This window comes from Microcaecilia unicolor, chromosome 1 (assembly GCF_901765095.1).
Source record: "Microcaecilia unicolor chromosome 1, aMicUni1.1, whole genome shotgun sequence".
Lineage (NCBI taxonomy): Eukaryota > Metazoa > Chordata > Amphibia > Gymnophiona > Siphonopidae > Microcaecilia > Microcaecilia unicolor.
Genome location: NC_044031.1, coordinates 536,057,777 through 536,080,234, shown reverse-complemented (window position 1 = coordinate 536,080,234; position 22,458 = coordinate 536,057,777). Strand labels below are relative to the sequence as shown.

Below are 22,458 nucleotides of genomic sequence, written 5' to 3'. Positions count from 1 at the left end.
TCAGCTGCAAAGTTCTTATGCCACGATATATGGGGGGGGGGGGGGGGGGGGGGTTAATTTTAAGGTTGAAAGAAAAAACAGGAAGAAGCCTCTACGTCAAAATGAACAAACCAATCAAAGTAGAGTATGACACCAATGATGACCAGCCATGGACATAAATGTAAAAAGGTATCCTTTATTGAAAGCACCAGCAAAGAAGACCCAACACGGGCCGTGTTTCGAAGGATGCAGCCACCTACATCAGGGATCATGAGTCAGGTTCTATAAAAAGCTGATGGCTGCATCTGGTGCATAAAATCAACAACAAATAATAAACCTGTATATAGTAGTGAAAGGCAGAGATGCTATAATCGTTTTATGTGCTTTTCACGAAAAGGTATAAAATTGCCTTTTTCTTTAAAGAGAGTATTGATTTATTCTTTGTCCAATTAGGTTGCACATTTACAGACTCCCAACACAGGCAGAAACGAGGAAACACGGCATGGTGTCGAGTCTGAGTGCTGCAATTACTACTATAAACTCCTTGTTTTGGACTGAAGTCTCTTGTTCATGGCTAGAAGGGGCCATTAAACACCCTACTCCTGCGTTATTTTCTCTCTGACCTGTAGTGCCATATATTATAGTTCTATATAGCTATATTGTATAGTCCCACATATATAGTGCTTCATGAAGGCCTTATGCTCCTACAAGTCAATTTCCTCAAACTTTTTCAAACCAGAGTACCTTAAACTGTATTCATAACATACTGGTAACCAATATGATCTGGCTTTGGATGAGTCACAAAGAAGCCCTTCTGTAAAATGTCCACATCTCATAATTATTTAAACAGAGCCAAAAGCAATACTTTGATATCTTGGAGTCAATTTGGAAACCTATTTAAGACTAGAGGAACAAGCAGTTACTAGGTCAGTGTTTATCCATCTATTGAAAGTACGGCAATCATGACCTTTTTTTTCCTCTCTCTAATTAAAAGTGGTTATTCAGACCTTAATTAAAATTGACTATGACTCTATCAAGGTCTGGTGAAAACAGTTGCTAAAGAGACTTCAATTGTTACAAAAATACTGCTCCAAGATTCTAAAAGGAGCTGTCTTGTGACCATTCACCCCAGTTTTACAGAAATTACAATTGGTATTTGAATGCAGGATGACATTTAGGGCTCCTTTTACAAAGCTGTGGTAGAAAGTGGTCTTGCACAGGTCTTTCTCATGTGCTAAGGCCATTTTTACCACTGCCGGGAAATGTCCAATTTTCTATTTTCTGAATTAATGGCCACATGCTAATGATAATGATGAATTATACCTTCAAAAATCAGGTATTGTGATGGGGGCATCATTTGCGCCTTCCATTGCCAACATCTTTATGAGTCAGTTTGAAGACTGTAATGTATACTCTTTCCCTAGTTTTGGCAAGGCAAAATTTTGGGGCAGATATATTGACGACATATTTGCATTATAGCAAGGAACAGTTGACAAACTTCAAGGATTTGTACATTAATTCCTGTCATGCTACCATCAAGTTTGAGTGCAAATATCATTTGGATTACATTATGTTTCTGGACATGCTGGTGAAGAAGGAAGAAGGGGAGCTTAGGACAGATGTATACATCAAGTCCATGGATAGAAGTTCTTTGTTGTCTTATGACCATGCATCCAAGTCATCTCAAAAACAGTCTTCCTTTTCCCCAGTTTCTAAGGTATAGGAGAATTTGTGATACTACTCATTAATATATACATTCTGCTGAAAGGTTGAAAATGAGATTCAGAGATAGAAGATACCCAGAAAAACTTATTAACTTCTTGGTTTTGTTAACGTCATAATTTAGTGGTTTTGTTAACTTCATGATTTTGTGACTTGTTACTATGTAAGCCGCATAGAGCTTGCGATGAGTGGGAATTGTGCAGGATACAAATGTAATAAATAAATTAATTAAAAAATCTTTTAAATAGGCACTGTACAATCATCAGGAGCCTCCATTAGAGTCACACAAGAAAGAGAAGGAGAGTTCTCCAGTTGTTCCTTGCATTTTGAAATATTCAAATAGATCATCTGAAATAGCTACTATACTTAAAAGCATTGTGGGGTGATGCAGACAAGTGAAATTTTTCATGATCAACATCTTATGATATCGTATGCCGACAATAGCAATTTACGAGATAAACTAAGTTGTTCAGATGTGTGGACAGTTAAACAATGTGTTGAAGGACATCATAAGAAATGTGGACATTGTTCTATTTGCCCAGTAACCATCGAAAGTTCTTTTTTTACTTAGAAAAATGGCATTACGTTTACATTAAGATACAAGACCACTTGTGATTCAATGAATGTCATCTATGTGTTTCATTGCCTTTGTGATCTTTTATACATTGGGCACACTACACGTAAATTTAAAACTTGGGTGATTGAACATCGTCACTGTATATCACAAGTGAAACTTGAAGCTCCTATGGTGAAACATTGCCAACAACATAAACATCAATTTGACCAACTAAGGTGTATGGTGATCAATCAAGTCAGTTTGGGTAAGAGGGGGGGGGGGGGGGATATTTTAAAAATTCTATGACGCAAAGAGCAGCAATGGATTTACAGATTGAATACTGTGGAACCGAATGGACTTAATAGAAACGTTGAATGGAATGCTTATTTTTAATGGTGTCCTTCAAGTTTGTATTTTTCGGGAGTTCGCTCCATTTTTATAGTGGTTTGGGCTCCCCTGTGTGTTCACTTGGTCTTGCCAGTTTGCACATGATTCGTTAACCGACGGGATTGGCTCTTTAAATCGTCAGTGTCTTTCCAGCGCCATCTTTAAGCCGATGATGGCAGTGGGTAACTCCTTGTTCTAACACATTTCCTTCCTGATGCAGCACGGAGAATAGCGAAACAAGGCGCTCTTGTTGGAGGGAGTTGTGAACTTAATGGTCAAGAGGATTCTACAGTGCACTGCCTTGAGTATTTGGAATTGCATTGGATTTGAAATAGAGGTCTCATGGAATGACAGCTATATACCAGTAGAGCGGCAACTCCAGTAAAAACTTCAACGACAGCTTCAGTTAAGCTCTTTTTGGAGGGGCTGGCCATGCTCTGGGGGTTTTTGTTTCTAACTTTATTTTTGAAGTGCAGTTTGCTGACCTGTGGGGTTCCTGCTTGATTTTTGTTATGAATAGTAACTTTAGGATTTGCTATTTTTTGTAATTATTTTTTGGTGTGACCATTTACCTGTTCCTTATTTTGGGATTGAAAAAAGGTTTTTTTGAATCACCTGATTTTCTCCTGGTGAAGGAGTTTTTGCAGCTGATTCTTTTTTCTTTTTTTCTTATATATATGGATCAATGATATTATCTTACTTCCATTTATGATAGTGGATTTCTTAATACTTTTTGTATTTATCCCTATCAAGAGTTTTGAGGTCTTAATTGTTAATTCAGTTCATAACATAATTACAGAAGAATTTGACTGACAATCTAATCACAGAGAAAAGAAATGTTATCAGTCTAAACCAGGATAAGCCTGCAGTGATTAAGCCCTTGATGATGCTTGATATAAACATGTACCAAGAGAGATACAGAGAGCTTACTGGAAGCAAAGTGAAAATCCCTCAGTAATTAAAAGAAAAATTGATGGCATGGTTCAAATATTTCTGGAAATTAGCTTTTTAACTGGAGGAGAAATAAACAGTTTTCCGTTTGCTCCTGCTATTATTTCAGTAGACAGCAGTTCACAGAAACAGAGAAAACGATGGCAGATAAAGACTATATGGCATATCAAGTCTGGCCATCCATACCAACTATTAAGATTTAAAATTCCTTCCTTTCCCTTAGAGATCATCTGTGCTTCTCATTTGCTTTATTAAATTCAAATTCTATCTAGGATAGATTATTGTAATATCTGTATGGGATGTTCTAAGCAAAAAAGAGTAGAGGCTGGCCGAAGGACAATCCAGCACAGGAGATGGTGCTTTAAAAGATGCTTTATTTGCTGCTTGGACACAAGGGACCCGACATGGTCCATGTTTCGGCATTGCAGAATATATATTGTGTGAACTCTCTCTGGTAGCGCTGTTTGGTCAGCATTTTGTCTGAGCGGATGCCTTTGGGCTTCCTTGGTTGTTCAGTGTTCCTTTTCTAACACTATTGTATCAGGTCCCTTGTGTCCAAGCAGCAAATAAAGCATCTTTCAAAGCACTATCTATCTCCTGTATTGGATTGCCCTTTGGCCAGCCTCTACTCTTTTTTGCTTGCACTGTTTACGTAGAGGTTTCTCCTATTTGTTGTGCCTGATCTTGGGATGTTCTAAGACCTTAATCAGACAGGTACAGGTTATACAGAATACAGCAGTATAGTTGATATACACAGCCCTACAAATTTGATTCTGTTACCCCATTGCTAGAGGAGTTGCATTGGCTCCCAGTTGAAGCCAGGATGCAATATAAATTGTGTACTATTATTTTTCAAATTATGAGTGATGTTGCTCCTGATTATTTATGTGATTGGATCACATTTCTTCAAAAAAAGTCATTTTCATAGAACTCATAACCAAACATTATCGTGCTTTCCATCGATAAAGAGGATTAAATGACATAAAATGTTTAATTCCTCTCTTGAGTACCAAGCACCTTTGGTCTGGAACTCACTACATTTCAGATTCGATTACTTCCTGATTATTTAGAGCCCCTTTAACAAAGACGCGCTAGCGATTCCTGCGTGACAAATGTGACGAAGCCCATAGGAACTGAATGGGCTTTGTTGCATTTGTCATGCCAGAATCACTAGCACAGTTTTGTATAAAGGGCCCTAAGTGTTTAGGAAAACCATTTGTGTAATCTGCATAGAACTGTTAAGGTATCTATGGAATAGAAGTCCGATGTAACATAAAATAACAAATACAGTCTTTGTGTCTACCATGTTTGCTGGAAAAAGATTTTGGATTTAACCGACTCCTTTTTTTCAGTAGTAATTCAAAACAACTTACATTCAGGTAAGGTAGGTATTTTCCTGTCCTTGGAGGGCTTACAATCATAAAAGCAATTCTATAACTGTGTGCATATAGTTACATAAGTGTACAGAATAGTGACACTTACATACGTAAGTATACTACACACTATTAAGAACATAAGAATAGCCCTACTTGGTCAGACCAATGGTCCATCTAGCCCAGTATCCTTTTTCCAACAGTGGCCAATCCAGGTCACAAGTACCTGGCAGAAACCCAAATATTAGTGTAATCTCCCATTATAATGGGAATTATTAGAGTCATCTGAGAGAATGTTCCAGAGTCTTTGAGGGGAGGGTTCTGGAGTTCTGGAAAGTCATTTGAGATAGTCAGTGGTAAAGGATCCAGCCCAAGGGGGTGGGCTCCTACGATAAGTTGCAGACGGAAATGTTTCTAGTAAATAATTGACAGCAGAAGTGGACTTTGAAGGTAATAAAAGTTCTTATTTGTGGAGTTTGAAGGTAATAAAAGTTCTTGTTTGTCTGAGCACATGGTCTTTGGTTGCCTTCGCCCCTGCCTGGACCCTTTGAGGAGAGGCAGTATCCTGGAAAGGCCAGCTACCCTAAGGCTGAGTTAAGGGGAACTTATTGTCAGCCAAGGCAGTAACTGTTGGGAAGGAGTGCGCTGGGTGGGCTAGAGGAGCCCAGTTCAAGAGCAGAAACAGGGAAGAGAGCCCATTCACAGCCAGAGGGTGCAGCTGTGTGAAATGCAACTCTGCAGAGAGGACAGACTAGGGAGTCTGATTCTGGAGGAGTCTGCTTGTGACAATCAATGTTACAAGCACAGCCTTGGATTATACATCTCAAAGGGATGGGTAAAGAACTGGAGGAGTTGTAGATATGTATATATATTCTGGATCTGCGATACATAATTATTTAATTAATGGATAAGACTATACCAAATAGTCTTGGATGGACAGAGAACCTCTTAAACCAAATGATAGCTGTACATAAGGGTTTATGGAGTGGATTTAGTGCTTGTTGCAGAGTCCAGTAAAGTTTTGCAGAAAAGATAATTCCTTGGTGTGGTTAGTGTTTCCGTAAGAGAGAGAGAGAGAGCATGTTTATTTAGATTTGTTAAACCAATCTAACTACCTGGGCAGAGCAGGATGGTGTACAAAGTCAAAAAACGTAACTACATATAGAAAAAGAAAGCCAGTCCAAAAAATGATTGGAAAGGAGTGCAATCAAGCAGAAGAAGGTACAAAAACATACATTACTCAGTCAAAAATAGAGAAAACCAGACCCGATTCCACTAGCAGCAGCTAACAGCCAGCCCTATTCTCCAAAGGCCTGTCTGAGAAGCCAAGCTTTCAGGTTTGCCTGAAAGCTTTTAAGACACAGGTCACTACGAAGGGTGAGGGGTACAGAGTTCCAGATGTGTGTGTGGGGGGGGGGGGGGGGGGGAGAGAAACAAGAAAGCGCAATGCCTGGTTATTTCTAGTTGGGCAAGTTTAGGGCTTGGCAGAACAAGGCGGTGATTGTTTAAGGAGCAGAGTACCCTCGCAGGTGAATAGGGGATAGTAAAACAGGAGAGATAGTCAGGTGTAACCATCCTAAAAGCCTTAAGAGTGAGTAGTGCAACTTTGTAAGTGATCCTGTGCTCTACGGGTAACCAATGGTGCTGTTTGAGTAAGGAGGATGTATGATCAAAAAGGCGGGCTTGTCAAAGTAGTCTGACAGCTGTGTTTTGTAAAGTTTGAAGCTTTTTAAGAGCAGAGCGAGGTAGGCCAGAGTAAATGACATTACAATAGTCTAGACGCAAAGTAAAGAATGAAAGAGTATGTGTATGGAAATCATCGTGGTTGAAGAGATAGCAGATAGCACATAACTGTCGAAAAGTGAAAAAGCAGATTTTGGACATGTGTGAAATATGTGGAAAGAAAGAGAGAGAAGAGTAAAGGATTACCCCCAGATAACAGAAATGTGAGACCAGAGAAGTTGCTGTGCCAAGGAGGAAGGAAGGAGAGGCTATAGAACTAGAAAACCAACAGACCACGGTCTTATTAGCATTGAAAACTAGTTGGTGTTCAAAGAGCCAGAGCTTACTCTCAAACTATTAAAATATATTCAAGATAAAGCCCAGCTTAACATCCTAATATGCCTTATGGAATTTTATCTGGCTCTGGGCTGTGCCCAAGCTTGAGTGAGAAAGACTGAATTTTCACTCACAATTCAGTGAGTGGACAAAATCAAGGATCTCTGTTTTTGTGGCCCAGGTCAGTTGGAGAACTGAGCTGGATTGAGACCTGGGTTACAGTAGCAACATTCCATGCTACAATCCCAGGGCAAGCAGTGGCTTTCCCATGTCTATCTCAAGAGCAAACTGTGGACCTTTCCTCCAGGAACGTGTCTAAACCTTTTTTAAACCCAGATACACTAATGCCGTTACTACATCCTCTAGCAATGAGTTCTAGAGCTTAAGTATTCTTTGTAAAAAAAAATGTTTCCTCCTATTTGTTTTAAAAGTATTTCCAGGTAACTTCATTGAGTGTCTCCTAGTCTTTGTACTTCTTCAAAAAGTAAAAAAATCGATTCACTTTTACCAATTCTACACCACTGAATCATATCTCCTCTCAGCCTTTTCCAAGCTGAAGAGCCCTAACCTCTTTAGCCTTTCCTCATATGAGAACAGTTCCATCCCCTTTAACATTTTGGTCACTCTTCTTTGAACGTTTTCTAATTTTGCTATATCTTTTTTGAGATACGGTGACCATAATAGCGTGTAATACACAAGGTGAGGTCACACCATGGAGTGACACAGAGGTATTGTAGTATTCTTGATCTTATTTAGCATCCCTTTCCTAATATAGGGCCCTCTGGTTAAGTGCCAGGGCTCCAGACTGGATTTTTATTTGCACCTAACCGGAGCATGTAAATGACCAAAGTTACGACTGTTAACAATTTTCTGAAAAAGATAAATAAAATATAAATAAAAATTTGGCAACACAGAACTAGTGTTATTTAAAAGGTATAAAAAAAATCTATACAGTGTTTTGTTTATTTGTGTTGTAGACAAGATTTAGCAGGTCATAATAATGTTCATAACTCTGGCAACCATTACCCTCTAGATAAGTTCTTACAATGTCCAAGCTTCGTAATGCAGCAGCAAATGTCACAGTGGGTTTTGCTTCACACTCACTGCCAACTTCACCTCCCCCCCATTGGTTCATCATCTGTGTCTACAGCATCCTCAGCCACAGACTAACTCTGAGAAATTTCTTCATTGTTTATATCCACAGATGTCTGCCGGTCATCATTGATAGCCATATAGCGGTCAAACTCCTCTGGAGTAACTCCTGCTGGATGCAGGATTCTCATCATCATAGCATTCTTTATTAAAGCTAATCTGTCAGTAGCAGTTGGCAATCATACTTTGGGTAAAATGATGCCAGGTCTCCTTCTGCATATGTAGTGAATCCAGAAGACTTAGCCTGCAAGCCAACTCTGCTTCTCTCTTGCCAATGTTTTCATCATTGTCCATTGTCCCCATCAGATGGTGCAGCACCAGCACTCTGTAATGCTTCTTGAAATTGGCAACGATGCCCTGATTCATTGGTTGGATAAGTGAAGTTGTGTTGGGTGGTAAGAACACAACCTTGACGTTTGATAGTCTAACATCAGCGCTATGTGCTGCACAGTTGTCAAACAGCATCAAAATTTCACACTTCTGCCTGCGCATTGTGTTATCCAATTTTTTCAGTCATTGCAGCCAAATTTCTTGGGGCATCCAAGCATTTTTGTTTGCCTCATAGACCACTACAACCCACGATTTTGGGACAGACGCAGAATCAAACTTGCATTTAGGTGTTCAGCTCAATTTTAAAGGCCTCGCGTTTGCTACTTTGCTGCCACTGCAACCCACAGTTTTGGAACAGACACAGAAACACAGAATCAAACTTCTGTTTACAGTTATCAGAAGAGGAACAAAATGGTGGGCACCCTCCTCCACTTGGCGAATGAGCAAGAAAGAACATGGCAGTCACATGACCTCTTCACTCACCACAAGACCTGCCCAACAGCCAAGGGTGTCCTACACAGCATTAGAGGACCCCTGGGGGGGGGGGGGGGAAGTGCCAGATTTTTAGTGCCAGTTTAAATTTAAGGTAACTGGACTTACCTCTGAACCTCAGAGGAAACTTGTTCCAAAGTAGGGGAGCAAGGTATAAAAAGGAGGATCTATGGGTGACCTGTAGTTTAATAGTAAAACGGGCTGGAAGTTGCAGCAGATGAAGCTGTGAGAACTTGATGAGATGCAGGGAGTTATGTGGACTGATAACAAATCACATCAAATCAAATCAGAAGCTAGGTAGCACCGAAGGCCAATATGGATGTGCCAGAAATAGGATTTTAAACGATCTTGTCAATGGGTGATCCCTAATGTTTGAATTTACCAAGGCACTTGTATAAACGTGCTGCTTTCCATCAGAATCTAAACAGTATTTTTAATGCTTGCAATTCAGTTTTCTATAATGACAATCATTATGTATGTTTTTGATCTCCAATACAAATTTCCCTCTCAAGTAGAATACTACTTTACAATTACATTCAGAGAACCCCAAAACAACTAGTGTGACAACTGCCATTGCATTCATGCCAGCCTGGTGGCTCCAGTGGAGTGGGTGGGACTGCTGATTGCCCCTTAATGTATTTAAATAATAGCTGGGCATGAAATGTTCAGTTTAAACATGAAGGCAAAGTCTTTTTCTCAGCATGCGAACCTCTGAAATGTTGCCCAGAGCACCATAAATGGAACTGTTCTTAGTTGCTCATTGATTTTTCGAAGTCAGTAAAGTTAGTAATAACCTCTGTCATTAAGCTCTGGGAAAATAGCATGTTTGGCAATAATAAACTGCCTGAAGTAAAGTAAGACTTGGGATGTCATAAAATCAGACAACTGTTAAAATATCAGCTGGTAATGAATGATAAAATCCAAGTCAATTCAGTTTGTGAAATAATAAGTGCTTCCTGTGCTCAGATACTGAGGAAAAACAGAGATTTAGATATTGGAAGTAGTGCTGCATTTCGATTATTTATTTGTTACATTTGTATCCCACATTTTCCCACCTATTTGTAGGCTCAATGTGGCTTACATAGTACCGGAGAGGCCTTTGCAGGCTCCGGTGTGAACAAATACAGGGTGATGTTGTGGTAAGATCAAGTTCATGTGGCACAGCCACATTAGGGAATCGGAGAACGGAAGAGTTGTGTTATGTCCATTATGTGCTTTAGTTTGGTTGTGTTGCAGAGATTAGGCATTTAAGTTGAATCGGTAGGGTATGCCTTTTTAAACAGGTTGGTTTTTAGTGATTTACGGAAGTTTAGGTGGTTGTACGTCATTTTCAAGGCTTTTGGTAATGCGTTCCACAGTTGTGTGCTTATGTAGGAAAAACTAGATGCATAAATTGTTTTGTATTTAAGTCCTTTGCAGCTTGGGTAGTGCAGATTTAGATAAGATCGTGTTGATTCGGATGTATTTCTAATTGGTAAGTTGATCAAGTCTGTCATGTAACTCGGGGCTTCTCCGTAGATGATTTTGTGAACCAGGGTGCAGATTTTGAAGGCAATGCATTCTTTGATTGGGAGCCAGTGTAGTTTTTTGTGGAGGGGTTTTGCGCTTTCAAATTCTTCATTATGATTAATCACACAATTAATTTTTTTTATTGCATGATTAAAGGTAGGGGTTTAGCTAGCAGTCCATTGAGGGGGGGCATAGGGGTAGACTGAGTGGGAGACACGCATTTCCTCTCCCTTCTCAGCCCGCCAGCAAAGGTATTGTACCTTTGCTGGTGGGGATGTCAAAGCCCCGTCAGTCGAAGAAATCCATTGCCAAAGCCACCCCTTCCTCTTCCTACTGCCTCAGAAGCATGGAAGTTGGGGGCTTGCCTCCAGTTGCTGATTCTGGCACTCCTGGCTGAAGGCATGCCATTGACTTTCTCCCTCCTGAGGCAGTACAAGGAGGGGGGCAACTTGGGCAATACAGTTCTTTGGCTAGCAGGGCTTTGGCTACCCCAAAGGTGCTGCAACTTTGGAGATGGCCTGATCCCAAAGTAGGGGGCCCAGGTCCCCAAGAAACCCCTCTCCCATTGTCAAGCATCTCTCCCTCCCTCCCCTCTACCCCCAGCTCCATTATCTCTCTCTCTCTCTCTCTTCCCTTTCTCCCATACCCACTCAATAGAGAAGACTTGTTTGAATTGGTATGAGGTGCACAGAAGTATTTATAGGGACACTGTCAAGGTCAGTACAATGTGAAGTGCAGTTCAGTTAAGACCATGGGGGCTAAGAGATGGCCCACTGTAGTCCATGATATCTCCCACAAACCCCCAAAGCAGGTTCCCAGGGCAAATCATTCCTCCCTTGAACCAGAAGCAAGTCCCCAGAGCCAGTCTCTCTTCCACATGCAAGATATAGGCTTCTCAGGAAAATATATTTCCCCCAAGTAAGAAGCAAACCCCCTGTGCTGTTGGGTTGACCATGCCCAGCCAGAAGGAAATCCTTGGGCTTGTCACCATTTCAGCCCCTGCTCTTTTTCTTTCTACATACTGAGGACTGAGTGGCATTCCCTGCTCCAGGGTTTACTTTCACCTGGGTGACTGAACTCAGATGATCTCCTGTTTTCTGCATTTTCCCTCCTTATTGTTCTTCTGATATTCTGTTTGAGGCTTCCTTGCTTTTTTTAATTTAAATTTGTGTTTTAAGAGACTTCAACTCCACAGGTAGTCACTTGCATTTATAGAAACCTAGAAACATGACGGCAGATAAAGGCCATATGACCCATCCAGTCTGCCCATCCTCTGTAACCCCTAATTCTTCCTGTTCCTAAGCGATCCCACATGCTTATCCCATGCCTTTTTAAATTCTGGAACAGTCCTCGACTCCACCACCTCCACCGGGAGGCCATTCCACACCTCCACCACCCTTTCTGTGAAACAATACTTCCTTAGATTACTGCTAAGCCTATTCCCTCTTATCTTTGTCGTATGCCCCCTCATTCCAGAGCTCTCCTTCATTTGAAAAAGGCTCTCTTCATGTACATAAATGCCCTTGAGATATTTGATTGCACATAGTTGAGGACTTCGTCCCTTTCACAGTGTTGAAACATAAGCTGATATGTGTCAAGGCCTCCTTGGTTTTTTGTATGCTTTTTGTTGTTTCTTATTTAGCATGCATTATTTCCATTTGCATTTCACCTACAGTAATATTTTTTTTTTGTTACATTTGTACCCCGCGCTTTCCCACTCATGGCAGGCTCAATGCAGCTTACATGGGGCAATGGAGGGTTAAGTGACTTGCCCAGAGTCACAAGGAGCTGCCTGTGCCTGAAGTGGGAATCGAACTCAGTTCCTGAGTTCCCCAGGACCAGAGTCCACCACCCTAACCACTAGGCCACTCCTCCACTCTTGTTATTTTACATTGCACATTTGGCTATTTCTTTAGATTACATTCTGCCTGCATTCATTTAGTTGAAACACATACATTTCTTTACAGTACTCTTTGATCATATTCAGTTTTGAAGGTATTAAATTTAGTTTTGGATTGTTTTACTTATTTGCAAGATTTTTCCTGACTTTACCCTTTTTTTGTTGCTTTTAAATAAATCTAGATTTCTCCCTTGGGCATTTGCTTACAACCATTCTGAAGTAGCAAAGATATGCAAATTGAAACAACAGGGCAGCTCCATAGGAAGTGATTCAGCAAGATGGGGTTTCTTATATGAATGGATAACATAACAGTTACGTATGCTATAATCTAATGTATTATATTATCTTATTCAATTATGTATGACCGAATCTATTTGATTACATTTAAACAATATCAATATGTACCCAGTTGAGTCCTATTTAAAAAGAACAATTATTCACTATGACAATAAAAATAATCAGTTCTATATTAGTTATAGTTGATTTATTCAGACTCAATCCTTGGAAAAGCAGTGCAAAACATACTGTAAAGCAGATTCAGCTAGTAAGTTTATGCAATATTTCCATCAGTGGAAATTATTCAGTTCTCAAAGGAAGTTTATGACATGAAAGGAGCATAAGATTGATATTGTTTTAGAACCTGCCTGTATTTCACAGAACTCAAGCTTTAATAGGACCATTGAATCCCCCAGTGGAGAGCTTTTGTTCCTTGGTGGAGTTTCACTTCTGCTCCCTTACAATCCAGCATGACCTATTTATATACTGCAATCACACCAATTGTTCCAGATCATAATCCTTCAAAACCACGCACAGGCTAAGACTAAAATTGCAGCTTATTCAATGTATTATTAAACAGTTAGCTAAACCAGCCCAGCATCTAAGAGGTAAACTCACTTCTCTTGAATTTTATTTATTTTATTTACTTGTTGCATTTGTATCCCACAATTTCCCACCTATTTGCAGGCTCAATGTGGCTTACATAGTGCCGTAATGGCCATCGCCATTTCCGGATTAAGAAGTACAGAGTGGTATTGTGTTAGAGTTCATAGGTGACAGAGTAAATTAAGCAGTTAAGTATACAGAGTTCAGTTTTAGCCAGTTCTGGTATAAGTTTCGTTGTCTGGTGTTTAAGATGGGTCATATGAAATCTGTTGATGGTTCTTTTATCCACAATGCATTGAAATATATTTAAAATCGTGTTTGGTTAGAATGGTTAGGAATCAGCTGGTCCACACAGAAATAAAGATCAACAGATAATTTGCAGGTAATACATTTTTATTGGAAAAAGTACTAGCTTTCAAAAGCCATGCTTCTTTAATAAGGTGAATGCAGAATGAACTAAGGGTCTTAACAGGAGCACTGGATTGTTCGTCTCCTAGAGGATAATTTTACAAAAGATGGGCTAACTTGTGTGAAAGGAAGCACATAAATTATGCCTATTATATAAAGGAAACTGATGCACACAGGTGCCCTTATAAAATTACTCTCCAAGAAGGTCCAGCACAGTTACCCCTGTTCTATGGTGCACATGACTTTCCCATTTTATTTTATGTGCATATATTATAAAACATGCAAATAAGTGCAAACTTTGACCCCAGGAACACCTCCGCTCAAGCCAAAGAAATACTTGGGAAGCTTGCCAGGTGCCCTTGGCCTGGATTGGCTGCTGTCGTGGACAGGATGCTGGGCTCGATGGACCCTTGGTCTTTTCCCAGTGTGGCATTACTTATGTACATGCATCTATATTTACAAGATAAAATGGTCTAGTGGTTAGACAATAGGCTACAAACCAGCACAGCAAGTGTTCAAATCCTGCTTCTGCCACTGGCATATCTTGTGACCTTGGGCATGTCACTTTATCTTCCATTGTTTGAAATATCCACTTATTGGGGCAGGATGATATTGTACCTGAATACTTATCACTGCTGTACAGGGCTGTGTATGTCTATCAGTGGTGTAGCCATTTGGGGGCCTGGTCCCCCCACCCACCTTGGTCTCAGGTCCCCTCCACAACTGGAGTACCCTTTGAATGGCTGGAAAGGTTGCCTAATTCCTGCCAACAGATGAGATCCACTGCCCAAACTATCTCAGTGCTGTCTGAGTAGCGAGGAAGTCAGCAGCCTCTTTTTCAGTCACTGCTGCATCCACCAAGACTCTTCACGATGAGCATGGGGCAGTTTGGGAAGCAAATCTCTTCTGCTGGCAGGGATTGGGCATCCCCACCAGCAAAGATAATGTTTTAATGATGTAAGCGGATTGAGGGAGCAGAAAGTAGAGAGGGAATGCATTGTGCCCCCAGTCCACCCCTAGGCCCTCCCCAAAATTGAATGCTGGCTATGCCCCTGATGTCTAGTAGTGCTATAACCCTTGGGAAAGTTTGTAAAATGCCATTTCTGCATGTAAAGTGGAATTTTAAATCTGGAAATGCATTATAAAAGTACTCTAATATACTAAGGTGTGCCAAACTTCACAAAAGTACATGTGCAGTATTACTATTGAGCATTATTTCCCTAATTCTATAATATTACACTCGATTTTATACTTAGCAACCAAAGTTGCACACACAGTGTTCTGCCCCCATTTGCATGGAGGCAGGGAATTGGGTTGTGCCCTTGACCTACAAATCCCTGCAATCCTGTAGTTACCTGTAATAGGCTTTTTCAGAGCACATGTCCAGCTTCCTGTGTATTATGGGACTCTTTCTATTGGCTTGCCTTGTTCTCTGTGCATGCTGGGCTAGTTGCCCCCCCCCCCCCTCTTCTCTGTTCATCGTATCTGTAAGAGTTGATCTGCAGTATATCAGCTCTGTGGACTGAGACTGCCTATGCTATATTTTGCTGTATGACTCCCTTCAAGCTACTGTGATGCTATCTCTCTTGCATGGAGAGACAACTGGTGGAGAAAAGACTCCCAGTTTGTAAGGAAACTCTTGCCCAGCACATCTGAACTCTAAGTTTTTTTTTCCTTGTTTGATTACTGCATTAAAGACGATTTTGACTTAAGAGTTCTCAGTCTTCTCATAGTGATGTTTTATATTCTGGTTTAAGCTCAAAGTAAAAGCAGTGCTAGAGGCCTTTAATTCCAGACTAGCGCCCGCATTTACTAACATAGAATGTTCAGAATCTCAGAGAGTGGGAACAGACGAGCACGCAGAAGAACAATGCAATGAGCATGCTAATGTATGCTGATGAGATCACTTCCTATTCCTCTGTTATGCTCAGAGAACAGTGTGCTGAACAAGGGCGTCCTTATGGCTGGAAACTCTACGCCAGCTTGGGTTATGATATCCATCTGCATTACTAGACCTGTGTTTGTGAAGTCTTCTGTTTCCTGAGTGCTTGCCTCGTCCCTCTGGTAACATCACCAGTAGGGGCAGGGTGAAGAGCTGGGGCAGACTCCAAGAAAAGTGTTTTGCATAGACTTTTGGTTTGTTTTAACTGGGCAATAGCCTAATTATGACATCTTGGAGCTTAGTTTGGAGAGCTGGTTTTTTTCCCCAATTATTTTTATTAAAGTTTTAAATTCAGATAACCACAGCATACAATTACAGCAAGAACTGATCATTAACAAATGTCCCCCAATCCCCCCTCCCCTTCCCTGCTATCAAGACTCGTAATCCCACTGATGACCATTGTTTATGGGTCCCTAAGTATATCATTCACATCGGTGGAACGATCAGCCTGGGGGCGCACAGATCAATCCCATCTTGAGATCTCCATGCCGCATACTTGTCCCATTGTCTATAAAATTGTGTAATGTGTCCTGCTCGGATAGCAGTCATTTTAGACATTTGATATAAGTAGTCCATTTTATAAATGACCTTTACTACTGGTGGCGGAAGGGGGCTCCTCCATGCCGACGCTAGCTTGATTTTTCCCGCCACCAGCCACACCGAAGCCAGTCGGTGAGCTGTTTAAATAGCATTTGGAAATAGCACTGGATGTGGAGCTGTCTAAATACCGGTCACATATGCCGGTGCGAAGTTAAGCGCTACAGTAGCAGATCCTTTTTACTAACAATTTGCACTGCAGTGAAGATGAATGGAACTGTACAGTAATTCTGTTGTGCCCTTATCTTTTTTTTTCTAATTAAAGGGCATGAGCAAAAGAGCTTGCTTACCATGCAGCTCTTGTGTGCATGCCCCAGGCACCGTCCTCCCCCTTAGCTTCCAAACAATTTCCTAATCCTGAATGTTAACACCACGCCTATATTAGCATATCATTAGCATTCATCATTAGGAAGTTGTTTGGCCGTGCTGTTCCGGCGCTATTTCTCCAGCGCTGTTCCGTACACTGCCAGAGTTTTGATCATCTGGGTCCCAGTGAGAGGGCAGAACACACAGGTTATAGAATAGTGGCAGTTATGCATGTAACTTAATGTATTAATGAGCTGTTAATTGATGTTAATGAGCAATAATAGGCTATAATTGTTGTTGGTGCTAATTGACATGGATTAGCAGTTACACACGTAACTGCCATTAGTGGGTATTCTACAAATTGTGCACGCAAAATCCATAGCACACAACTGCAAGGGGACGTGGACCTGGGTGGGGCATAGGCAAGTCAGGTGTGTGCCTAACAGTTAGACACGTGACAGCAAATAGTCAAAGCGATTTAAGCAGGCAGGAGTGGCTCCTGCCCACTTAAATTGTCTTTTGCCGCCTACCTGCTGATATTCAGCGGCACTAAATCTGTACAAGCCTTCTAAAATGACCTCCAGAATCTCCTAAATCACAACAGTGTGAAGGCAAAAAAAAAACCCAACACATTTTTTAAAAAATGCAAGAATACCTGATAAACCCCTAAGAGAAAAGCTACATTGGCTCCCACTTAAAGAACGCATCACGTTCAAAATATGTACCCTAGTTCACAAAATCATTCACGGAGATGCCTCAGCCTACATGTCAGACCGGATAGACTTACCACCCAGGAATGCTAAAAAATCATCCCGCACATTTCTCAACCTTCACTTCCCCAACTGTAAAGGTCTAGAATACAAACTAACGCATGCATCAACCTTTTCCTACCTGAGCACACAATTCTGGAACGCACTGCCGCGCAACTTAAAAATGATCTATGAACTAACTAACTTCTGCAAACTACTGAAGACCCATCTCTTTAACAAGGCATACCACAAAGATCAACAAATGTAAACTCCACACAGATAACCAAAATTGTCTTATAACATTGCTTGTTACACTACTATCATGTTACCCAAGATCCTTCTATAATACTAAATGTCTATTTTCTTATATATTTACACCATTCATAATGTATTGTAAGCCACATTGAGCCTGCAAAGAGGTGGGGAAATGTGGGATACAAATGCAATAAATAAATAAATAAAGCATCACATAGTTTCTACCATTATTCACTGTGCTGTTTAGAATTTTGTTCAGGAAATGCATAATTCCTGTGCATTCACATTTCAATGTACTTCAAATTCTATATGGAGTTATTTATGTATAGTTTTTCCTAATGCAACATAGCACTTGCTATCTCCTGTCTTCTCTCTGCATAGAATCAGACTGGGAATATTCTGGCTTGCCTTTCTTGACGAGTTTGTTCCTCTGTGGTTTCCATGGCACACTCCAGGGAGTTCTGCAGAGACTGCAGTTGATTCAATGTTTCCTTCAATAAAAACCGAGTCACAAACTGTTCCAAGTTAGAGGCTTCTTGATAGTCCTACAAATTATGGAAAGAATTGGTGGAAATTAAGATCAAATGACTTTAGCAACAGGGGCAAAAAAAAATCAAAATGGCTGTGCATGGGATAGTCAGCAAAAATGCTATCCCTTTGGAAAGGGGATACCACGAAGCTGGGTTCAAATCCCACTACCACTTCTGATTTTGGTTAAGTCACTTAGGAGCCCTTTTACTAAGCTGCGCTAGTATATGGGCTTTTTCTATGTCTTGCATTACTAGCCATGCGATAATGTTAGCATTAGTACACAACCATTTAATAAAAACACGGGAGCAGTTACTGCCTCCAATTTAGGAGGCGCTAAGGACTCTCGCATTATGGACGCACTATCCAGTTATCGCGGCAGTAATGTCAGCACACTAGCTGATTAGCATATCCACGCTCATTGTCCACCACTGACATGCCCCTTCCTAACAAAAGGAAAAAGAAATACAACACGCTTAGCAAATGCAGATAGCAACATTAACACAGAACACTTTAGCACACCCTGCGTCAGGCCACTTTTCCTGTGTTAGGCACAGGTTAGTGCATGAGTAAAAGGGCCCCTTAATCCTATTCTGTTCCATTCTGTGATTTATATTCTGCCTTAATCCGAATGGGAAAAATGAAGGTTTCTGAAGGTTTTTAATAATGTACGTAGTGTGCTTTCACAGGGTGTGTATGTTTGAAAGTAGCCAGCAGTGAGACACGAATGGTTTTTCTCATTAGGAGTTTTTTACATTGGTGTCTACACCGGTGGTAAATTAAAATTAAAAAACATAGGACCGATGATAGGATTAGCTCCACAATATACCCTGGAATTCTTTTGATAATGCAAGTCTGTGATGCATCTTTGAAGGTGACAATCCAGGAGTGGAAGCATTGAGGTCCAATTATTAAATTAAATATAAAAATTGTAAACAGACACACACCTGGGGAAACAACACTCAGATTGCCCTGGGAATATATATACAATAGACGATACAAAACCAAGGGACCCTAGTATAAGGAAAAATACAATAATAACACAGCAATACAATATAAATTAAGAGTAAATGTCTTCAAGACTGAACAAAGATAAGATTTTATAGTTTTCCGAAAAGGAAAATAAGAAGAAATCTGTCTGATTTGCAGCAGCATTGAGTACCAAATTTTAGCTCCTTGATAGAGGAATGAAAATTTCACATTAATTTGGATTGAATATTCTTTATAGTAGGGTAGAGTTAAAACAGTTGCTAAACACATTTAGGGCCCTGGTTACTAAGCAGTGCTAAGGGCGTGTTAGCGTTTTTAGTGTGTGCTAATGATTAGCACGTGCTAAATGCTAAGTCGCCCTTAGGACCATGCTAAAAATTCTAGCACGGTTTAGTAAACGGTCCTTATTATAGTGACTATGTTAATTCAATAGAACTCATAACATACAGGGATTTATGTACCAAACATGCTACCTTAAATTTAATTCTCGATATAATAGGCAGCCAATGTAACCTTCTCAGTAAAAGTGAAGCTCTCTCAAATTTGCCAACTCCAAAAATAATCTTGCAGATTTGTTTTGAAGAAGTTGTAATTTACGTTGCAATTTTACAGAAAAACTGCAGTATAAAGAATTACAGTAGTCAAACTGAGGTAACGAAAAGATTGCACCATTACTCTAAAATTTCAGGCCTTAAGGTTGAGTGTATAACCTTCATTGCCTCAGGTTCAAACTTAGGGGTCAATGCAGAAAGCTTGCACAGACAGAAATGTATGGTTCTCATGATGTCTGTGCACAGTTTTCTGGGTGTGTGACGCAGAAAAGAGGTTTGCACAGAAGCTAACCCTGTGCAAATCTGAGATAGATACCAGTGCACATTCAATCAAAATGTATGGAAATGAGACTATTAACTATTCCACCCTGATGCAGAAGACTTTAAGGTGGGTGCAACGCAGGAACAAGAATGCAAGGTCAGAAGAGGCGTAGAAGGGTTAGTTTGTTCTTCTGCAGCAATTGGTGGAATAGCTAATAGCATCTTTACCCTTGATTTCATAAGGGACCCACACTCCAAAGATGCCCCCTGTTCCTCTGACACCACTCAAACATCCCTGGTAGTCTAGTGGATCCACAATCCTGAACTCCCCAATCCCCCTGACACCCCAAAACAAATCTCTGGTAGTCTGATCCCGCCAGACCCCCTGTGACCCCCCCCATGACTCTCCACATACGTTTAACAAGAGGCAGAAGCAATATGCACAAGCTCCTGCCTCTGCACCTCTATCTTCCAAAACAGCGGCATGTGACCCTGCACTGTGCCTCCTGGGTCACACCACATAGGGTCAGTATGGCAAATAAGGGAAAAATTCCCTTCCTTAGCAGACTGACCCTGAGTGGTGCATCACGGTATACACTGTGCAGGGTCAGGTGCCATCATTTTGGAGGATGAGCAGAGGCAAACATACCCACTTTTGAACCTGAAAAATATCTCTCTGTTTGGTTCGAAAATCACCTTTTTCTAGATGTTTTGTGCTCAGTGCTTTTTTCTTTTAGGAAAAAAAATGTCCAAGAGAAAAACGCTGAAAAACCAGCTATTGGAATGTCTAAGGGCCATCATTCTTAGTAGACTGGCACAGAGCAATGGGGTAATCTATGGGCTACTTCACATAAAAGGTCTCAGATACATATCTCACTATAACCCCCTGATATTATATGGCAAGCCCTCCAGGAACAGAGAAAAGCCTACTGTGCCTCACTGTACACCACTACAATAGCCCTCAAGCTTGCAGGTGTCACCTATATGTAGGTACAGTAGGTATTTAGTGGGTTTTGGAGGGCTCACACGTTCCACCGCAAGTGTACCAGTTAGAGTAGGATATGGGCCTGTGTCCCCTTCTCTATAGTCCACTAGGCTACTCATGGGTCCTGCCTGCTGCTCTAACAAGAATGGCCATCATATCTGAAGCTGTCATAGAGTCTGGTATGCATAGGAGCCAACTTTTCAAAATGATTGGGGGTGCTGAAACTTTTTTTTTTTTTTTACAGGCAGTGTGTCCCCCCCCCCCCCCCCCCCCCAATACCTTAAAATTCTGTCTGCTGCAGTCTTCACCTGGGCAGTGGCAGCACCACACAAAGGCTGCCTGCAACCTGCACCAGGACTTCTTCCCTAAACAGTCCCACCCCTCAGTCCCCCTGTACTGTGCAAATATAAAGAGATGCAAATTTCAAAAAATGACATATTTCAATCACTATACTATAGGTTAACAAATACAAATAAAACAAAAAAAATAGAAAATATGATATCATTTTAGTGGACTAAATACATTTTTCAATTAGCTTTCAAAGGCCAAAACCTCTTTCCTCAGGTCAGGACAGTATACTGCTGTTATGGTATTCTGCTCTGACATAAGAAAGGAGGGTTTGGTCTCCAAACATTAGTCAAAAATGTATTAAAATTAGTCCAGTAAACATGTCACCTTACTTCCATTTTCTGTATTTATTAACACAGCTACCACACTACTTTATCCTAAACTAAAAATAAAATTCATTTTTTCCTACCTTTGTGGTCTGGCCGTTTACTGTTTCTAATTGTGTTGGTCCCAGTCTCTTGTTTCTTCTTTCCTCGATCTTTAACTTTCCCCCCTTTCCATCCAGCATCTGACCCCTCTTTCTCTCCTTTCCATCGTCTGCCCCCTCTCTTCCCTCTTTCCATCCAGCGTCTATTTTCTCCATCCATGTGTAGTTTTTCTCCTCTTTTCCCTTTCCCTCATCTGTCAGTATGCATCTCCTTCCTCTTTCTTTACTCCCCTCCATCCATATGCAACTCCTTCCTCTCTCTTCCCTCTCCTCCATCCATGTCCACCATTTTTCCTCTCTCTCCACTCCTCCCATCCATGTGCATTTCACTTCCTCTCTTCCCTCCCCTCCATTCATGTCCAGCATTTTTCCTCTCTCCCCTCCATCCATGTGCATCTCCTCCTGTCTTCCCTGCCTTCCATCCATGTCCAGCATTTCTCCTCTTTCCCTGCCATCCATGTATATTTTCTCCTGTCTTCCCTTCCCTCCATCCATGTCCAGCATTTCTCCTCTCCCCTCCATGTGCATCTACTTCCTGTCTTTCCTCCACTCCATGTCCAGCATTTTTCCTGCCCTCCCCTGCATTCATGTACAGCAGCTCTCACCTCTCCCCTGCCCTCCCCTGCATCCATGTTCAGTGATTTCTCCCCTCTCCCCTGCCCTCCCCTGCATCCATGTTCAGCGATTTCTCCCCTCTTCCCTGCCCCCTCCCCTGCATCCATGTTAAGCGATTTCTCCCCTCTTTTTATTATTTATTATTGTTACATTTGTATCCCACATTTTCCCACCTTTTTGCAGGCTCAATGTGGCTTACATATTA

At 41.0% G+C, this 22,458-nt stretch overlaps 1 protein-coding gene across 1 annotated transcript in view; it reads right to left on the bottom strand.

The window, feature by feature from the left end:
- NECAB1 (N-terminal EF-hand calcium binding protein 1) overlaps positions 1 to 22,458 on the bottom strand; it is a 298,151-nt gene that overhangs the window by 48,514 nt on the left and 227,179 nt on the right. Inside the window, exon 5 of the mRNA XM_030189726.1 lies at positions 17,957 to 18,093. Within this exon, the coding sequence (XP_030045586.1) occupies positions 17,957 to 18,093 (137 nt within the window). The remainder of the gene's footprint in view (positions 1 to 17,956; positions 18,094 to 22,458) is intronic.